The sequence below is a fragment of the Gadus chalcogrammus genome, chromosome 18 (assembly GCF_026213295.1).
Source record: "Gadus chalcogrammus isolate NIFS_2021 chromosome 18, NIFS_Gcha_1.0, whole genome shotgun sequence".
Taxonomy (NCBI): Eukaryota; Metazoa; Chordata; class Actinopteri; order Gadiformes; family Gadidae; genus Gadus; species Gadus chalcogrammus.
In genome coordinates, this window is record NC_079429.1 from 4,375,034 (window position 1) to 4,395,033 (window position 20,000).

At 46.8% G+C, this 20,000-nt stretch overlaps 1 protein-coding gene across 4 annotated transcripts in view; it reads right to left on the reverse strand.

Annotated features, from left to right (window-relative positions):
* The window catches only part of fshr (follicle stimulating hormone receptor), a 15,748-nt gene extending 374 nt beyond the window's left edge, over positions 1 to 15,374 (reverse strand). Inside the window, exons 1-14 of one of the 4 annotated variants that reach the window (XM_056577434.1) lie at positions 15,032 to 15,374; positions 11,125 to 11,196; positions 9,279 to 9,353; positions 8,637 to 8,711; positions 8,236 to 8,310; positions 7,615 to 7,689; positions 7,304 to 7,384; positions 6,782 to 6,850; positions 6,415 to 6,489; positions 4,230 to 4,406; positions 3,111 to 3,306; positions 2,526 to 2,703; positions 1,407 to 1,598; positions 1 to 831 (exon numbers count right to left, since the gene is read on the reverse strand). The exon at positions 1 to 831 is cut by the window's left edge and continues 374 nt beyond it. In XM_056577434.1, coding sequence (XP_056433409.1) covers positions 236 to 831; positions 1,407 to 1,598; positions 2,526 to 2,703; positions 3,111 to 3,306; positions 4,230 to 4,406; positions 6,415 to 6,489; positions 6,782 to 6,850; positions 7,304 to 7,384; positions 7,615 to 7,689; positions 8,236 to 8,310; positions 8,637 to 8,711; positions 9,279 to 9,353; positions 11,125 to 11,196; positions 15,032 to 15,201 — 2,106 coding nt within the window. In that variant the 5' untranslated portion in view covers positions 15,202 to 15,374 and the 3' untranslated portion in view covers positions 1 to 235. Of the gene's footprint in view, positions 832 to 1,406; positions 1,599 to 2,525; positions 2,708 to 3,091; positions 3,307 to 4,229; positions 4,407 to 6,414; positions 6,490 to 6,781; positions 6,851 to 7,303; positions 7,385 to 7,614; positions 7,690 to 8,235; positions 8,311 to 8,636; positions 8,712 to 9,278; positions 9,354 to 11,124; positions 11,197 to 15,031 lie in introns of all 4 variants that reach the window. The other 3 variants (XM_056577435.1, XM_056577436.1, XM_056577437.1) reach the window with 3 other exon arrangements.
* Positions 15,375 to 20,000: the final 4,626 nt, after the last annotated feature.

The following is a 20,000-nucleotide window of genomic DNA, read 5'->3' on the forward strand; positions in this document are numbered from 1 at the left end:
CCAGTTCCCGTGAGATTTCCCCAAAGCCGTTGGCTCTGGGTTGGACCCTCACTGCCCCCTGGTGGCGGCTGCTGGTAAGGGCCTGGGGTGGAGCGGAGGAGACTCATGTTGGCCAGTGGTTCCAGGGTCCTGTGAGGGCTAGTGGGTCGAGGGCTAGTGACTGTTGGCCAGTGAGTCCAGCGTCCTGTGAGGCCAGTGGTTCCAGGGTCCTGTGAGGGCTATAGTGGGTCGAGGGCTAGTGACTGTTGGCCAGTGAGTCCAGCGTCCTGTGGCTGCAGGTGGGTGGAGGGGAGGACCAGAGGGTCCGGGGGGCTAGTGGCTGATGTTGGCCAGCGAGTACAGAGTGCCGTGGCTGCTCTTGGGCGAGGCCCAGGCGGGCTGCTGACAGGTGGAGCTCTCGGTGCGGTAGATCTGCGCCTGCGCCTTGAAGAGGCCAAAGCGCGCGGCCAGCAGCACAAAGTCGCGGCGGAAGGTGCGCGTGAAGAAGGCGTAGAGGAAGGGGTTGGCGCAGGAGTTGATGGGGTAGAAGAGCACCAGCAGCAGCTTGGCGTGCCACATGGTGATGAGCGGCAGCTTCAGGGCGGCCGAGATGGCGAAGAAGGAGATGGGCGCCATGCACAGGAAGTCGGTGAAGATGAGCACGGCCATGCGCTGCGCCACGTCGGTGTCGGCGGCGTGCGCCGGCGTGGACGAGGGCTTGCGCACCGCCAGGTAGATGCTGAGGTAGCAGACGCAGACCACCAGGAAGGCCAGCACGTTGAGCAGCAGCAGGCCCACCACGTACACCTGGGACAGCAGGGAATCCACGTCCATCGGCAGGCAGATGCTCACCTTGGGGGGGGGGCGCATGCACACACACACAATTTCACGTGAACACAAACACACACACACACAAACACAAGCGAACAAACACACTCATGCAAACACACGAGAAGGCCCACACACACACACACACACACACACACAAACACACACACATGCATGCACATGCAAATGCACACACAAACAAACACATGCACACGTAAACACATGCACACACGCACGCGACAAAAAAGCATGCAAACACGCGCACACACACACACACACAAGAACCCACAGCCACACGCGAGCAACGACGATACGACCGTCACGCAATATCCAGAGCTTGAGGTCTCAATCATGGGATATTGGCCAATATCCCGAAGTAGCGAACCAATCAAATTGCTTCATCTCAGGAGGTTCATGTGTAGCATACATTGGCATCCATACATACATATACTAAATATGTATACATATATATATATAAATATATACATACATTTGATATGACAGAATATACTAAGCATCCTCGCAGCTCCCATTAGCGTAGGACCCAGACCTCCCCCCCCCCCCCCCCACCCCCCCAAACGGGCACCGGGGGTCCCCACCTTGTCGTAGCTGCTGACCCCCAGGGTGGGCAACGCGGCGGCCAGCAGGGCGAACACCCAGCCCGCCGCCATGACGACGCAGGCGTGGCGCAGCCGGATCTTGCGGTCCAGGCGCAGGGCGTTGGTGATGGTGTGCCAGCGCTCCAAGGTGATGGCGGTCAGAGTGAAGACCGAGAGCTCGCTGGCAAACACCTGGACACACACACACACACACACACACACACACACACACACACACACACACACACACACACACACACACACACACACACACACACACACACACGTAAACACCTGGGGACACACACACACAGACACACACACACCCATGTAAACACCTGGACACACACACACATGGAAACACACGTACACATGGATACACACACACACACACACACATGTAAACACACATACACAAACATGCAAACACACGCGCACACAGTGAAACACCAAGGGAAACACACACACACACACACACACAAAAACATGTAAACACACAAGCACACATGGAAACACCCATGCACACACACACACATGAAAACACAGACCCACATGTAAACACACATACAAATACTTAAACACAGACACGCAAACACACACACAGACAGACAGACCAACGAACACGCACACACAAGCACACGTACACACATGTAAACACGCACGCAAACACAGACACAGACAAATAAACAGGCTCACTCACACACACCAACTCACCAATGACATACACTCTGCATCTGCTAATCGTAAACTGACCGGTGCAATCTTTATTGACCTTACCAAGGCTTTTGACCTTGTCGACCACTACGATCTACTGGATAAATTATATTCCATTGGTATTTCACGAAACGCTTTAACCATAATTTTAACAGATTTATGACACAATGATATATGTGCTATGTCCATGTGTTTTGTTTTGTTTTGTTTTGTTTTGTTTTGTTTTGTTTGTCTTGTCTTGCTGAATTGTACGATAAAATGTCCATATTGTAGTTTATAGGACCCCCTTGAAAACGAGATGATTCATCTCCAGGGATTGTTCCTAATAAAGAATTTCCAACACACAAACATCTAAACACAGACAGACACAAACACGCACACACACACACACACACACACACACACCGTGAAGAAGCCGGCGATGTTGCAGCCGTAGTCCATCTGCCAGGCAATGGCGTGGTTGAAGTACTGCCCCCGCGTGACCATGTCCCCCATCGCTATGACGACCAGGTACACGCCCATGCACAGGTCCGCGAACGCCAGGTGGCACATCAGGAAACGAGGGACGGTGAGCTTGGCCCGGCTGGCTGGGTGAGGAGGGTGGGAGGGAGACGGAGAGGTGGGGGGAGGCAGCGGGAGGGGGAGGGGGGGGGGGGGGGGGGAGGGGGAGATGGGAGGGGGTGGGAGGGAGACAGCGGGTGGGGGAGGGAAAGAGGTTTTGTTACAGTTCGCTCACACACACATTAGAGGGAGTCGCACAGGATCCCCCAACAGTCGGTCCTTTTTCCCAGTCGGAGCCCATCACCTCCAACCGAGACCTCCACCCTCCCCATCCTGTCGGACCCCATCACCTCCAACCGAGACCTCCGCCCTCCCCATCCTGTCGGACCCCATCACCTCCGCCCAGAACCCCAGCCCCCCCCCCCCCCATCTCCTCCAACACCCCCCCCCCCCCCCCCCCCCCAGGTCACCTAGCAGCACTAGCAGCACCGTGGCGTTGCCCAGCAGGGCCAGGAGGGAGATGACCCAGATGAGGACCCTGAGGGGGGACGTCTCCATGATGTCCGTGCAGGGGTTCAGCTCGTCGGGCTGGGGGTTGCAGGACTTGGTGCAGTGGGCCTGGTAGAACTTCCGGTTCATCGGCAGATGGGCCTCCGGCTGTGAACAGAAGGAGTTCCACTTGGACCTGCGGCCGACACACACACACACACACACACACACACACACACACACACACACACACACACACACACACACACACACACACACACACACACACACACACACACACACACACACACACACACACAGGTAAAGAGATACACACACACAAACATATGGATAAAGAGATACACACACAGACAGGTAAAGAAATACACACACACACACAAAGATAAAGAGATACACACATACCAACACACAGGTAAAGAAATACAAAAAGGTATAGAGATACACACACACACAGACAGGTAAGAGATACACACACACAGACAGGTAAAGAGATACACACACACACACGCATATATATAAAGCGATACACACACAGACAGGTAAAGAAATACACACACACATACAAACACACACACACACAAAGATCAAGAGATACACACAGAGATACACACGCGCAGACACAGGAATTGAGATACACACACAGGTACAGAGATACACACACACGTATAGAGATACACACACAGAGGTATAGAGATGCACAAAAATGCACACAGATACAAACACACACGGATAATGATATACAAACGAACACACATTTGCAGCTCCAAACACACACACACACACACAGGTACAGACACGAACACACAAACGCACATGAATACAGATACACAAACAAACACACACACATTTATAGATACACACAAACACACAAAAAACGTATGCACACCGATTCAGTTTTAACAATGCAACAAAAACATTATCAAAATAAAGATCATGATTCATTATGATTCACGAATTGCTTAATAACAAAAGACAATATTGATGGAATCCTTTATCACTTATGTCCATATTTTAACTGGATTTAATCCCCCATCATTAACGGTTGGGTGACCCCCTCCCATCCCCACCGACTGCGGTGGATTTCCCATGATGCATTACGTGCTGTTGGAGTCGAGGAAGGCGCAGCAGTGCCAGTGATAGGTGAGGTTGGCGTGCCTCAGCCGGCCGAACAGCGGAGGCAGCGTCCGCAGCTGGCGGGCGTTCTCCGCGCTCAGCGTCTCCAGGCCCTCCAGGATGGACTCGGGCAGCGAGCGGACCGCCGTGTTGGACACGTCCCTGGGGGATCCCAGAGGGTGACCCTGTTAGAGACCCCGTCTCCAGGCGGGACTTTACCCCACGAATACTCCCGGGATATCAAGTTCAGACACTGCTTGCTGAAATACACACATATGGGGTCGGCTTAGCTCAGGAGGTAGAGCAGTTGTCTTGTAACCGAAAGGTTGCAAGTTCGATCCCCAGTTCCCTTTAGCTGAGTGTTGATGTGTCCCTGAGCAGGACACTTAACCCTAAGTGCTCCTGACAAGCTGGCTGTCGCCTTGCATGGTTGACTCTGCCGTCGGTGTGTCTGTGTGGGTATTAAACGATGTAAGTCGCCTTGTATCAAAGCGTCTGCTAAAGGCCGTAAACTCTTGTTGGGACTCTTAGCAGATTTCTAATTCAGTCGTGAGGATAGAATAGAGAACAGATTCTTTCCTCTGTTTTTCGTGAATTAATTGGGTATTTCAGTTCATTATCCTAATCGTCGTTTAAGATTAGAGTTGAATAAAGGGAAAGTTCCATTAAAGGATAGGAAGTAACTGAATTATGTTTGACAGGCTATATCAAAGGGAAGATAATCTGGTACCAACGTTTTTGTGAATATCCCGTTTAAATAATTCTGAGCTGAATCTTGTTAGTACAGCTACATTATAAATATGCAGACACAACACGTTCCTCTCTACAGTTAACTTCTTTCTTTATAATGGAATCACTAAATATCGTCAAACAGTTTTGAGTTCACGACTTAATACCTAAAAGCATGGTTTATCTTTTCAGCAAGTTTTGTCAGAGATGGCTTGGTGTTCATCAAACATTTGTAAAGTGGTAATAGCATGGTTTATCCAAGTGACAACAGAATCATCTCATTACACTGGAAGGAAGTGAAATAGACTGCAATGGTCCAACCTTGATGACGACTTCTATTCCTGATTACAACTATCGGTAAAAGCTGGCTCGCATGGAGGTGTGGGTCAGGCATGCACTGTGATGTCAACACGCCAAACTCAGAGTGTCATCTGAAGCAACCCTAACTTCCTTTTCTACCCAAATTACCTGTCCATCATTTGAAGGTTTCTGCTATGTGAACCGGCCTCACGTTATCAGAGCTGAGCTCATCGTCTCTTTAAAATGCACTTCGAAAGGTCGGACTAAATACGATGGGAGTTAGTTGGGTTGCATCAATAAATGCCAAATGCATCCCAAATACTGATTAACCACTAAATGTAGCACAAATGTGTAGATTAGCTATGGATCATTGGCAGATGAGTGTTAGTGTGTATCACATTTTCTCATGTACTTAGAAACATCAAACCGCGTTGTAAAGCATGAATAATCATCAATCTGCTCCAGGAGATATCATGAAGAACGAGAATGTTCACAGACCACGCTGATGAGGTGACATTAGAACACATTTTCCCTCCATTAAACCGCTAAGAACAGGAGCAATAACCAATGGTTCCTGAACTTAGTTGTAGATCTTCCATTACAACAACAGATGGCAACAAAAACTCACAAACGGAGATTCAGCGGAGGAGCAGAACGGCTGCTCGGACAGACAACGGACACTTTGTCTCGCGCATTGGATCGTAACCGTCTTACAGTCTTGTTATGTTCATCGCAAACGTTTGCCTTATTCAAAGGACGTTTTAGCAAGTATCGGCTAGCTACCTAGTTAAACACAGGGGTTACATTTGTAGACCGTCGACAAAGATAACACTAGCACTTGTCTTCCCATTGCTAGAATATATAGAATATACATAATTTATAATAACATTCAAATGTAAATTTGGGACCCCTCGATAGTTCATCATACGTTCTCCTCCATGTTCTCTCTACACCGCAGTGGGCGTGGCCTCTTCTTGAAATGCAATATTCAAGAAGAGGCCACGCCCGGATCATTAATTGTTCAATTCCAATCCTAATTGGATGATTATTTAGATTAGCCTACAGTGATTGGCCGGTTCCGTTCCCCAGAAGAATGCGCCATGCGTGGCCTGTCAGAGAGACAGACGCTCATCCTACTCACAGTAACGTCAGTCCTGCAGACCCAGAGAAGGCGTTGGGGTGGATGGTGGAGAGCTGGTGGTTGCCTGTCAGAATCCTGCAGGAGGAAAGCACGGAGAAGCAGAGGGAGGAGAGGGAAGGACAGGCCGAACGTCAACGCCAAACAAGACTAGAGGCAGAGAGGGGGAAAGGAGGAGGGAAGGAGAGGAAGAAACAAAGGACAGAAATAAAGAACGAAAGAACGAAAGAAAATCAAGAGACTGTAAGAAGAAAGATGGCGAGCTGTAGGAATTGGAGAACATCAGTAAGGAAGAATGTCAGTAAGGAAGAGAGAAGAAGACTACTGTATTCATGTTTGGGTGTAGTTTGGGTGCAGCCGTCTGACTCACAGTCGAATCAGCCGGGTGTCGTTGAAGGCGTCACTCTCCACCTCTGTGATGCCGTTCCTGGTCAGCTGTCTACGGTGGGAGAGGAAGCCACGTTGGGTCGTAAGCGAGCAGGTTTGAACACGACAGGAGCTGATGTATTTTTTATCACGAAAAACAGAGGATAGAATGTATGCTCTATTCTCTATAATATATTCTCTATTCGGGAGGATAGAATCCATCCTCTATTCTCAATAATATATTCTCTATTCGGGAGGATAGAATCTATCCTCTATTCTATCCTTACGACTCAATTAGAAACTCGGTAAAAGACCAACACTTCAGCAAGGAGGATGTGTAATTGATGTCCAGGGATCTGAGCGGAAGGATCATCCATCCAATCAATCCCGCCGTCTGCAGAGGGAGGGCCGGAGAGTCCCGCCTCCAGGAGGGGACAGAGGATGTGGAGCAGGCTCAGAGGAGCAGGCTCAGAGGAGCAGGCTCAGAGGAGCAGGCTCAGAGGAGCAGGCTCAGAGGGCCTCTTACATCTCATCGATGGTCCACGTGCAGAGACCCCTGAAGGCGTTTCCGGGGACCCTCTGTAGGAAGCTGTTCTCGTCTAGGACCCTTGGGACATGGAGCAGGACGGACTGAGGTGTCAGACCGGGCCCCGCGAGGTTCAGCAACTCAAGGGCGACCAATACACTAACAATGAGTCTAAAATGGTGTGTTCGCACAGTAAAAATGGTTGCCTTGCGACCGTGCGTGTGTGTGTGCATGTGTGTGTCTGTGTGTGTATGTGTGTGTGTGTGTGTGCCCGTGTGTGCATGTGTGTGAGTGCGTGCGTGCATGCTTACAGCAGGAATCCCGATGTAGTAGAGAGGATTCTGCTGAAGTCTGGGAAAACCTCGAGGCCGGTGTTTGAGATGGTTCTCCACAGCAGAACCATGAAGAGAGACACCAAAATGATTACAATTTCAAACAGTGGTCTGTCTGCAATATGGATATTGGTCTTCTTTCAATACACTGAGTCGGCCTCAAATGACTATGTGATGTATTCAATTTCGCCACAACCTGCAGCACCTCATTCACAAAATAAATGTGCTCTGCTACTACAGTAAGCACATACACAACTAGTACATAAGGATGGGTCTTTAACTGTTGAAACTCACCCTGCCACAATACTAACATCGAATTTGAATACACTTCAAACAATCAAAAGTAACATTTGAAATAGATGCAGATTGGATTTTTACCCTGCCCTTACGATATATATACATATATTACATACACAACCCTCAACCTATATATATAGATTACTAGCAGGCACTAACAGGCATCTACAGGCACTAACAGGTACTAACAGGTATAACTAGGTACTAACAGGTACTAACAGGTACTAACAGGTAGTTAGTACCTGGTAATAACAGGTACTAACAGGTAGTACTAGGTACTAACAGGTACTAACATATACTAACAGGTACTGCAGCTCGCTCAGGCCTCTGAAGGCGGAGCTGTGGATGCTCTTCAGGTGCTTCGACTTGGTGATGATTCTGGTGGGAAAACACACAAATAAACATACACACGCACACATACACGCCATCACAATAACACGCAAGCACACACACATACACATGTATACACGCACACACTTGCAAACACGCATGCACGCACGCTCACACACATACGCACACAGACACACAAAGGTACGAACACACACACACAAAAGTATGGACACACACACACACTCGCACACACACACACACGACGGCACACGTCTATACGAACACCATTCATAAAGGGAGAGGTGAATAGCTGGATGTCGGGCCTAAGTGTTGCTGTGCTGTCGCTGCATGGCTTGGTTCTCCAGCCCACTTACATCTCGTTGAGCGCAGAGAGGTTGGAGAAGGCGTTGGAGCCGATGGTCTCCAACACGGGGTTCTCAGAGATGTATCTGGAAGGAGAACACCAGGCATCAATAAATGAGCAGTTCATCTGACATGTTTGGCTCATCGGTAACCTCAGTGCTTATAAGAGGCTGAACACAAACTAATCATGCACACACACAAACACACACACACACACACACACACACACACAACACGCATTTACAAACACACGCTCCCACAGCCACACACATTTTACACACATGTAAACACTCCCACACATGTACACATGTATGCACACACACAATCACACACATACACACACACACACACCCTTCAACTGAGCAAATTAACCAAGGGATATAAAAAACATAATGCAATGCTGTCATGTCTTTCTTTTACGAACACTGATACACAGACACACACACCCACCCACACACACACACACACGTTCTCATTAATAATCCGATTTTCTTCACACACACACACACACACACACACACACACACACACACACACACACACACACACACACACACACACACACACACACACACACACACACACACACACACACACACACACACACACCCAACTCGATGTGGAGTTCAGTGGGTGATGTCTGCCGCACTCACATAATCCGGAGCGCTGGGAGGTTAGCAAAGGCGAAGTCCTGGATCTTCAGCAGCATGACGTTCTTCATGATCCACCTGGGAGGAAGGGGAGGAGCCAGCAAGATCGTCCAACTTAGTACACGCCCCTTTTGCAAGCGGAACTACGCGCTAGGTCCACAAGCTATCCTCCCAGAGGTTAGCATGTTGTTGGGAACCTACACGTTTGCAACATGCTAACAACCTAGCAGAGGAAGGTTATAGCAACATGTTAACAACCTACCAGACGTTAGCGACCTGTTGCCAGTCTAAGCAGGCCTCAGCTAATCACTGATTGGTCCAACAGGGAACGGTCACAGTTTTTTGATTGGTTTCCAACACTTTTGTCGACGTACATTTGGGATGTGAAGCGCCCCTGGTGGAAACACTAACGAGACGGGGCGGTATGTACACACACAGCTCTGCCCAGTGCCCTCTGACCTCTACACAGATAGGTCTAGGTCTACACAGACGGATCTCTGCAGATGTAGATCTGTAAATCAGCCTGATCCCCATAACCATAGACACACAGGCACCCACTAACACACATACATACATACACAGACACACAAACACACATACATACATAGACACACACAGACACACACGCGTACACACACACGCGTGCACACACACACACACACACACACACACACACACACACACACACACACACACATACATTACCTAGGGTGACCAGACGTCCTCTTTTTCCCGGACATGTCCTCTTTTCGAGACCTAAAAAATGCGTCCGGCAGGGATTCCAAAAACGTCCGGTATTTTGCCTCGTCGCAAAAAAAAAAAAATATATATATTATTGTTATTATTATCTTTTTTTTTTTTTTTGCCTCGTCGCATATTTGTGTTTCTGGGTCTTTCACATAACCTACTAGTTATTACCATTGTATATGTCTATGGTTATTACGGCCTTCCAAGTTCTGGAAATGGTATCTCCCTTACGTTCCACCTTCTTGCGCGAGCTGACTGTAGAGAGAGTCTGCCCCCCCCCCCCCTCAACAATCTTGCCCGGGGCGCAATTGGACCTAGGATCGCCACTGTCTGCAGCCATGCCTAAACGTAAATGTAAGTTCACGGACGAACTAAAGAAAAAATACCCATGTTTTCGCCCCCCCCCCCCCCCCCCCCCCCGCGACGAAGTGTCCTCTTTTTCACAAACTCAAATCTGGTCACCCTACATTACCCACACACATATATACACACACAAACACACAGGCACACATCCACAAGTGAAAGACCACAAACACACAGCTCATCCCGGGGGACCAACGGGTTCAGAAGCTGTATAGGACCCCCAGGCTCCGTGGGGCCGGGGGCTGCGGGGACAAACACACATGCAGCCGTGTCGCCATAGAAACCAAGGGACTCAAAATGGGGGTGTCTGCTGCTGAGGCCTGCTGTGTTTTTCTGTGAGTGCACGGAGAGCGGGGGCGGGGGCGGGTGGGGGGGGCACAGGAACCCCCAAATGGTTTATTTATTGATCCATGAAATGCATACACACACTCACACACACACACAGACACACACATGCGCACACAGACACGCACACACACACAAACTGACATACAAACTCACACCCACACAAACTCTCACACAGACAGACACACACACACACAAACACACATAGATACACATACGGGCATGCTTCCATGGAAGCACATTCACAATCACACACATTCTGTCTATAGTCATGCATGGCTAGAGAAATGAACAATAATACAGACACACACACACACACACACACACACACACACACACACACACACACACACACACACACACACACACACACACACACACACACACTACTTACACTTTGCTGAGGTGGCTCAGGTTTGTGAAGGTCTCGAGAGACAATCCTTTGATATGGGTCTGGCTGATATTCCTGTCAACACACAAAGGGCCAGTTAGAACTACATCCCCCACAATTCCTCCAAACTGAGTTCCACTCGTTTGGCAAAAACGTGTCTTCCTCTTTGGAGTCCTATAGTCAGGCTCAGTGGAAAACACGTACAAAAGGAATACGTTGTGGAAGTTATTCACCACGGCAGTGTTTCGCCTTTCAGTATGTATGAGCAGGCCCGGTTCCACAGCAGAATGCCTTGGGGTGCATCTTAGATTACAGGGGGTGCAGCAGTACTATACTAAAACCAGCTACCCAGCCTCAGTTCAGACTTCACTTTTTACACAGGCCTTTGTACCAGTAGATAGACAAGCACTTCTGGGTAGTTCTACTGACATGTTGGGACAAAAACATTTACTGTGCCAAAAAGATGGTATCACATCATGTCTTGTGATGTGGAGAACATTTCAGCTGCAACATTAGCTTATTGATATCCAAGCTTTGGATTTTGATATGTGTGATGTGTGAGGTGTAAAAGAAGAACAGAATCCTACACTGAAAAAAAAGTATGTGACTGCAATGCAAAAATATTTTTTTTTTATAAATTGTGGCAGGAAATCTGACAAATAATTGTACATTGTCGTTCACATTGTAACTTAAAAATAAAACTGATTTTAGCTAAACAAGGAAAGAACACTTGCAAACTTTTAACTTTTTTCTGTATTTACCAAAGGGAACCACTTAATGTCATGGCTTCTTGTACTGCCTTTCTCTGTCTTGCAATTATTATTATTACTTCTTGTTACTTTCTACTTGTTACTTTCACAAAAAGTAATCAGTAATAGTGCCTCTTAAAGTTAACATGATTGATACATAAATGCATACAATCAAAACACAACTGGCAAATATGGGTTCTTATGAACAAAATACATAACTAAAATAAGCTAAGCTGTTGTTGACGGTGCTGCTAGAAAGTATGTGACCCTCTTGAGCCCAATTGGAATTTTATTTAACCATTATGAATTCATTTTTATCAATACCAGTATGTTTTACATTAAATAACTGGTGTGTGTTTATCAATTAAAATAATAAAACAGGATAAAGAAATCCTAATATTAGATTCTCTCTCCTTCTAAAGGTGTATCAGTACAATATTTGGTCCAGAAGTATGGACAACAAATCATAGGTATCTTCATAAGTATCTTCGTTAGTCATCTTCTTCAAATTTAAGGTACTAAATTCTTAAACAAATATCGCTCATACTGCATGGGCGATATTATTTTAAGAATTTAGTATAAATTTAGTTTAAATTGGAATGTTGGAATTTTCTCAATAAAATAATCTCTAAAATCTTCACTAAACAAATGCTTCCTACTCCCTTTCAGATAACTGTTTACACATTAATCAAACCAGGGATCAGCTTCTGTAACACCTTGTGAGGGACCGGCGTGGTCGCCCCACGTCTCTGGGATACGGCCAACCAGATTCTGAGAGTGTTGGCAAAAATGAGGGCAATTGTCTCAGGACAAAGAAAAGCGAATTTTTATTTTCTCCAAAAAATTCCCAAAAAAATAAAGCAACGTTCCAAAAGAAAAGAAAACGCCTGCATCAGTCAGCAAGCATAACCTAAGATAGCATAACATAACATAGCCTAACCAAAACATACGTCTCTCGTACTGGCCTCCCGTCAAGCCAGCACCACCTTCAGCTCCCAAACACCAAATGAGGCAGCCATTAAATAGGGAAATGAAGTGGACCAATCAAGGCCGTATGGGCCAGACCATTAGTTGGGGGAACATTCTGTAGCTAAAGCTACCAATCCTACATAACTGAACAGAAAGTACATTGTGTAAATACAAAATAAACATGACACTAAATAAACAATCACCAAATACATATATACCCACACCTTGTGCACAACCTATAGATATTTACAAAACAGCTGTTTATATCAACACCCCCCTGGGCTATTCCCTGATGCCATGATCATGAGCTTCCCTTACCACACTGCCCCCTACCGTGGCGGAAGTCCAATTTTACACCATCCCAATTATAATATATATATAAATATATATATACAATATATATATATAATACATAATAATAATAATAATAATAATAATAATAATAATAATAATAATAATAATTTCTCTAATGCGAGACTGTGAGAAGGGGGAGGATTTCTCCTTCTCACACACCTCCAGAGAAGACAGCTGCTACACGTCCACTTAAGATGTAAACAGAGGCTTTGTACCCCTGAGGAGCTCTGAACACGACAGTTGTGAAAGCAAGCGCCTTGCTGAACCATTAGTGTTTAGTGATAATACACTGTAATATAGTGTTAGGGTTAGCGAAATGTCAAATGATTTAATGATACCCTTCAAAACAGAGCAAAAAAAAATATTCACAGACACTTTCACACAAAGGTTTTGCTGAGAAACTGTTGTTATGCAGATTTTTCTAAAAGATTTGATCAAACACTGTGAATAAAATGTTGCCGCTTAGTTCTGCAGAGAAACACTGTTTTTTTTACAGATTTTTCCTGGATTCTAACGATCAAACACCTTCAATACAGTGATGATTTAAAAGTTTAGCAGAGAAACACAATTTTTTAAAGACATTTTCTGAATTCAACGATTACTGTAAACACCTTCAATAAAGAGACAGAACTAAACGTATAGCAGGGAACCCTAACCCTAACCCTAACCCTAACCCTGTTATTTTATAGGTTTTTATTAGGGTTGAGTAAATACCTTCAATAAAGGGGTGATCCTAAAAGCAAGAGAAAGCAGAGAAACACAGTATTTTTGATTTATTTCCGAAAAAAGTACGATATAACTCCTTCCATAAAGCCACTGTGCTAAAAGTTCAGCAGAGAACCACTTTTATATTACAGATATTTCCTAAATTATTGTGATCAAACACCTTTTATGAAGTTTAGAGACATGCTCAAGATTGTAAAATGTGTGTTTTATTTTGGAAGACAAACTTAATATAATACAGATGAATATATTATCTGGGTGTGAATGAATGAATGCACTCTCTGCCATTAACTCATTATGTTGAATAATACATGTTCCACATGAGGCTAAATTAAATATGTAGTTCCTGGTAAAATCTAATGCTGCAGTGCTGCAACACACATGTAGATGTGTATAGAAAACAGACTTATAGTGATGTGCCTTACATGCATTTGGTCATGGAAACGGTCAAGATAAGATGTCTTATGTATGTGATATCTTAGATATCTTATCCGTTGCTCTGTCTGTCCCTAAAAGCTGTATATTTGAAAATAAACAACTAATCATGCTTCACATTATGCCTCTAAACATTCGGTTTTTCATCATTGGCCTGGCAACATTAAAACCTAACCCTAACCCTGCACATCCCTTACTGGTATTAGCTCTGACACTGGATCCAACATGTATTGACAGTCTTAAAGAGAAGTATGCTCTTCAGCTTAGCGTGTTCGGAAGGCATTCAGCGTCAGCATGGCTGGTGGTCCCGACGAGATCAACACCTGACGCTCCGGACGTCTAACCGGTTCAAACCAGTTATAATCCTGTTGACCTCTACCAGGTCAGTCCAACATGACCGGAAAACCTTTGAGAAGAGCGACTGATGTCAGGTCTGTGAAGTTTGTGAGCGATAAAACAACAAAAACACCATCATGTGTTCCGCAGCGTCCATGTCTTTTAGTGAGCGTTTGCAGTGACCTTGGTTAGCTCTAAAATGACACATTAAATGTTAGTGAGCATGTCGCATGTATTAAGATATTCACACGTGTTTGTGTGTGTGTGTGTGTGTGTGTGCGTGTGTGTGTGTGTGCGTACTTGTGCGTGTGTGCGTGCGTGCGTGTGCGTGCGTATGTACTCACAGGGTGACGGTGGTGTGCGGGCTCAACGAGGGCATCTCCGTGATGTTACCGCCAACGCACTCCACGGTGCCGGACCCCTGAACCACGCAGGACTGGGCCCCCTTCATCACCGTCATCACAGTCATCGTCATCAGCGCCATCTTCCTCATGCTCGGGGCTGCCTCCCTCATCCGTGCGGCTGTGCGGCGGCTGAGGTCCCGGACTGTTGGGTACGGTGCGTTGGCTGACGGCGTTGTTGTGGTCAGAGTCTTGTCATCCCTCCCCCTTATCCCCGTGGCCTTGCCGGCCCCCCAGCGCCAGGGTTTTATGGCTCCATGTGCTGGGGGCCTGGTAGTGGGGCCCCTCCCTCCATCTCCCAGCGACCCCCCCCTCTCCTCACTCTCCCAGAGAGACCCCCCTCACTCCATCTTCCAGAGACAGCCCCAGTGTCAGAGGTGGAGAGGAGATGAGACCTCTCTCGGGAGAAGAGACGCATTCCTTCCTGACAAACTTAGCGACGCTCAATAAGTGTACCGTACACATTTTTTTTTAATTTGTGTTACTCTAAGCATTGTAGCTTCTTCCAAGACGTTTCACACTAGTTTGTTTTTCCTTGAATGCACCGAGCGCTTGTCTATTCCATGATTTAACCGAACGTCTTTTCAACAGTATTCGTTATGATTGTTTTCCATTTAAGCATCCATTTCACCCGAAGAATGCAATTGATACTTGATAGTTCATTATAATGATGATTAACACACTAATTTCTGTTGATTCTATACAAATGTATTCATGCCTAAAATATCTGAAACTATTTTGTCTCTTGTTTCAGTTTATTCCTCAACTAAACCTTTTACTGTCTGCTGAAATAGTGTTTATTGTCAGTGTCTTTGTGTGTGTGTGTGTGTGTGTGTGTGTGTGTGTGTGTGTGTGTGTGTGTGTGTGTGTGTGTGTGTGTGTGTGTGTGTGTGTGTGTGTGTGTGTGTGTGTGTGTGTGTGTGTGTGTGTGTGTGTGTGTGTGTGTGTTTAAGAGAGAGTTTGTGTGTAACACTGTGGGAACTTCATGTGTTGGTACACTTTGTGACTTATTTGTGCGCAGGAAGAGAAGTACAGCCTTGAGCTCATGACATGACCACACACACACACACTCTCCCACAGTCCTGCCCTACACACACAGACACACAAAGAAGCACACACACACAACTATCACTCAGACACATGGACATACACAAACTATCTCTCTCACACACATATACTCACTCACACCCACACATTCAAAGACACAAACACACAAAACTATATCCCACAACCATGGACATACACACATACACAAATAAACACACAAACTCAAACTATCCTTTTCAACACATATACACATTCTGTAGCTCACAACCCAAACATACAAAGACACAAACACACACACACACCCACACACAAACTCTCTCTCTCGAACAAAGACACACAGAAGACGATACAATAAGGGAGACAGGGCGCAGGTGTTAAGACATAAAGGGAAGATCTGCCGCGAAAACAAGGCCATCATCCTCCTCCCCTGATAAAAGGTATCTACTTATGCCTTCTGCACCTGTGGAGATTAAAAACAGAAAAACACACACTCAACCAAACACGAGGAACTCTCCAACCCGCATCTGCTTCCCTGAGTGAACCACTCCTCAAAGTGAACCACTCCTATCAGGAACAGCAGTGGAGAGACCTCGCCATCTGCCATCTTTCTTGGCATTGGCGCCGGGTTCTCGAACCGTCAACACGCAGCCTGAGGCAGATCGGGCTCCTGTTGCCACGGGATGTGTGTGTTGTTGCAAATACTCCAGCCTCTAAATATAGCGGCCACCGCGTGGGTGTTTTCGGCGCGCGGGGCCGCCACCGGGTCAAGGCCGGGCGCCGCGGCGAGGGAAGGGGGGGGACGAGGAAGACGCTGAGATCATCAGACCTCACCAAACCAAAGAACCTGGAAAAACACTTTCACCAAAAGAGAGGAGAAGACAAGAGGGAGGGAGAGGAAGTGAGCGGGAACAGGAGTCAAGGACCAAGTGAAGAGGAGCAGAGAGAGGAGGGGAGAGAATAGAGAGTGGAGTGAGAGAATAGAGAGTGGAGTGAGAGAATAGATAGATGACTGAGAATATATAGTGGACTGAGGATAGAGAGAGGAGCGATAGAATATAGAGTGGACTGAGGATAGAGAGAGGAGCGATAGAATATAGAGTGGACTGAGGATAGAGAGAGGAGCGATAGAATATAGGGTGGACTGAGGATAGAGAGAGGAGCGATAGAATGCAGAGTGGATCGAGAGAGAGTGGAGTGAGAGAGTAGAGATATGAGTGAGAGAGTAGAGAGGAGTGCGAGAATAGAGAGTGGATTGAGAGAGTAGTAGCATCTCCTGACGTACGTGCACACTTGTCTGAACGTGCACACGCGTGCACGTGTCGGTGAGTCAATGTTGGGGGTTTGTAGCATAAAGATGGAAGGAAGCAGGAAGCAATTACACCCTCACCAGTCCTCAGATTGGAGCCCAGAAACGTTTCCCCAAACTGGGTTTCTTCCCTCTGCAGTGACTGCTATCAGGGGAAGCTGACGCCGTCGACAGCTTTAGAGCGTTATTCTTCACACTTCCTCTCACTCTCTGGTCTGACCGGTGTCCTCTGGGAGTTCCTGTTGACCCGACGATTTAGTAGCTTCAGTACCAGCCCGCTCCCCTGTGCTGCTCCATGGTTCCTCTGGGAGATCTATTCCTGTAACTGACAGTCCCACTGCTCTCATTCTTCTGGTCAATTGTCCCCACGCTGGCGGGTCTTTGGACCATTAACTATCAGGACATTGAGCTCTCTTAGCATTTTAGCTAGGAGAATAAGGTATATTGCACTCCTATCATAGCATTAAAGCTAGGTAGATAAGGTCTATCACACACCTAGCTAGCATTATACCAAGTGTATAAGGTCTAATACATTCCTAGCATAGCATCATAGCTAGGTGGATACGGGTGTATTACACTACACTCCTAGCATTATAGTTTGGTGGATAAGGTATATGACACTTCTAGCATTATAGCTAGGTGGTTAAGGTATATTACACTCCTATAGCATTACAGCGAGGTGGATAAGGTATATTACATTGCACTCCTAGCATTACAGCTAGGTGGATAAGGTATATTACATTGCACTACTAGCATTACAGCTAGGTGGATAAGGTATATTACATTGCACTCCTAGCATTACAGCTAGGTGGATAAGGGGTTCCTAGCGACGGACAGTAGGGTCCCCCGGAGTGTCGTGTCATGACCTTTAACTTGACGTTGCCCTTCAAAGACCATTTGGGGTGTGATGATTTGGGCTGTGATGGTAGTCATATATGTGTGTGGATGTTTCCCTGTGTCCAAGTTTGAAGTAACATTTATTCATAGTGAAAACAGCATCTTCACGAGGAAATATGACGTGCCCTGCATATGGACAACGCTGGCCAGGTGTGTTTACCTGAAGCACACCTGTAGTTGAAGTGCTGCTACTCACCACCAGGGGGCGAGAGCGGGGCAACGGACACACCATGAAGAATAAAAGGATTGACCCCGAAGTTCGTTTCACTTGGGTAATATTTTATTTACTCATTTAGATCTTCAAAACTATTTTTTCCATAATAAATTTCCACTTTATGTTCATCAAAGAACTGTAACAATAAAAATAAAAGTAAATACTGTAGAAAAATTTTACATATAGAAAATTAACATGGTTAATGGACACCTACATGTTGAGAACCCTCTGTCGGGTCCCTCGGACGCCTCCCTCTTCTCCAGATGGCAAAACAACAGATACGATAAGACGAGAATTAAGATACAGAGGCGTGGAGGGGGGGGGGGGGGAGTCAGACAGGGAGGGAGCAACGGGGAGGAGGCAAAACAGGAGGAGGAAGGGGGGGGTCACGGAGAAGGAACACGCAAGAAATAACCCGACTCCTTTTGACGGCACACTTTGAGGTTCCACGCACGAGTCCTTTTTTTGTCTCTCTCTCTCTCTCGCGCCGTTGGCTCTGCTTCTGATTTGCATGCATCTGATTGGTCGGTCGTATCCCTTGACCCGCCTTGATTTTTTTTCTTTTTTTTTGGTTTTGTTTCTGTCCATGGCACAATATATCATATACAGGCGTCTCATGTGGGGTACGACTTGTAAAAGAGACGGGGGGTCCGAGCGGAGAAAGGGGGGGGCGCAGGAGCCAGCGACCCCGGGGGGGGCGGGGGGGGGGGGGGGGGGGGGGGGGTGCGGTGGATCCCTCCTACATGTCCGTCTGGGATTGGTCAGCATGTTAGTCATAGTATCAGTACAGACAACACAATCAACCAATAGCGGGGAGACAACATGGGGTCGTCATGGTGACAGAGAGAAGGGAGAGCCAATGGGAATGAGTAAAAAAAAAAAACATAAAAAAAGCAACTCAGGTATTCATAGAACCGATGGCGTCATAAACTTGACTTTTCTATCTAGTTGCAACACATGATAACATTTACTGAGTTTTTTTTAGTAATTCCTTTTCCTCGGTGGCGGTTTGCTATAAAACGTGGTCGAGAGGAGCAGTATAAGTGCCATGCCCCCCCCACCCCCTCACCCCGTCCACCCACACACACACATAAACACACACACACACATACACTCCACCCCCCCCCCCCCCCCCCCCCAACCTTCCAGCCCCCTCCACTCTGTCATACGGCACCCTGGAGGATCATTTGTGTGACTCGCTGCCGTTGGGTTTGATCATGTCCCCGCTCTGCCATCATCACCCCGGAAGCCATATTGTCAGTGGGGGGGGGGGGGTGGTAAGGGGGGGGGGGGCGAGGTGTGTTATGGTTTGCGGTGTTCTCTTGGGGAGGGGGGGGAGAGAGGGGACTCAGTAGAAATCACATCATGGAGTTAAGATAATTCACGTGCAATAACACCCTCCCCACACCCCCCCCACACTTATCGCCCCGAACATGTCTCCGCCTCCC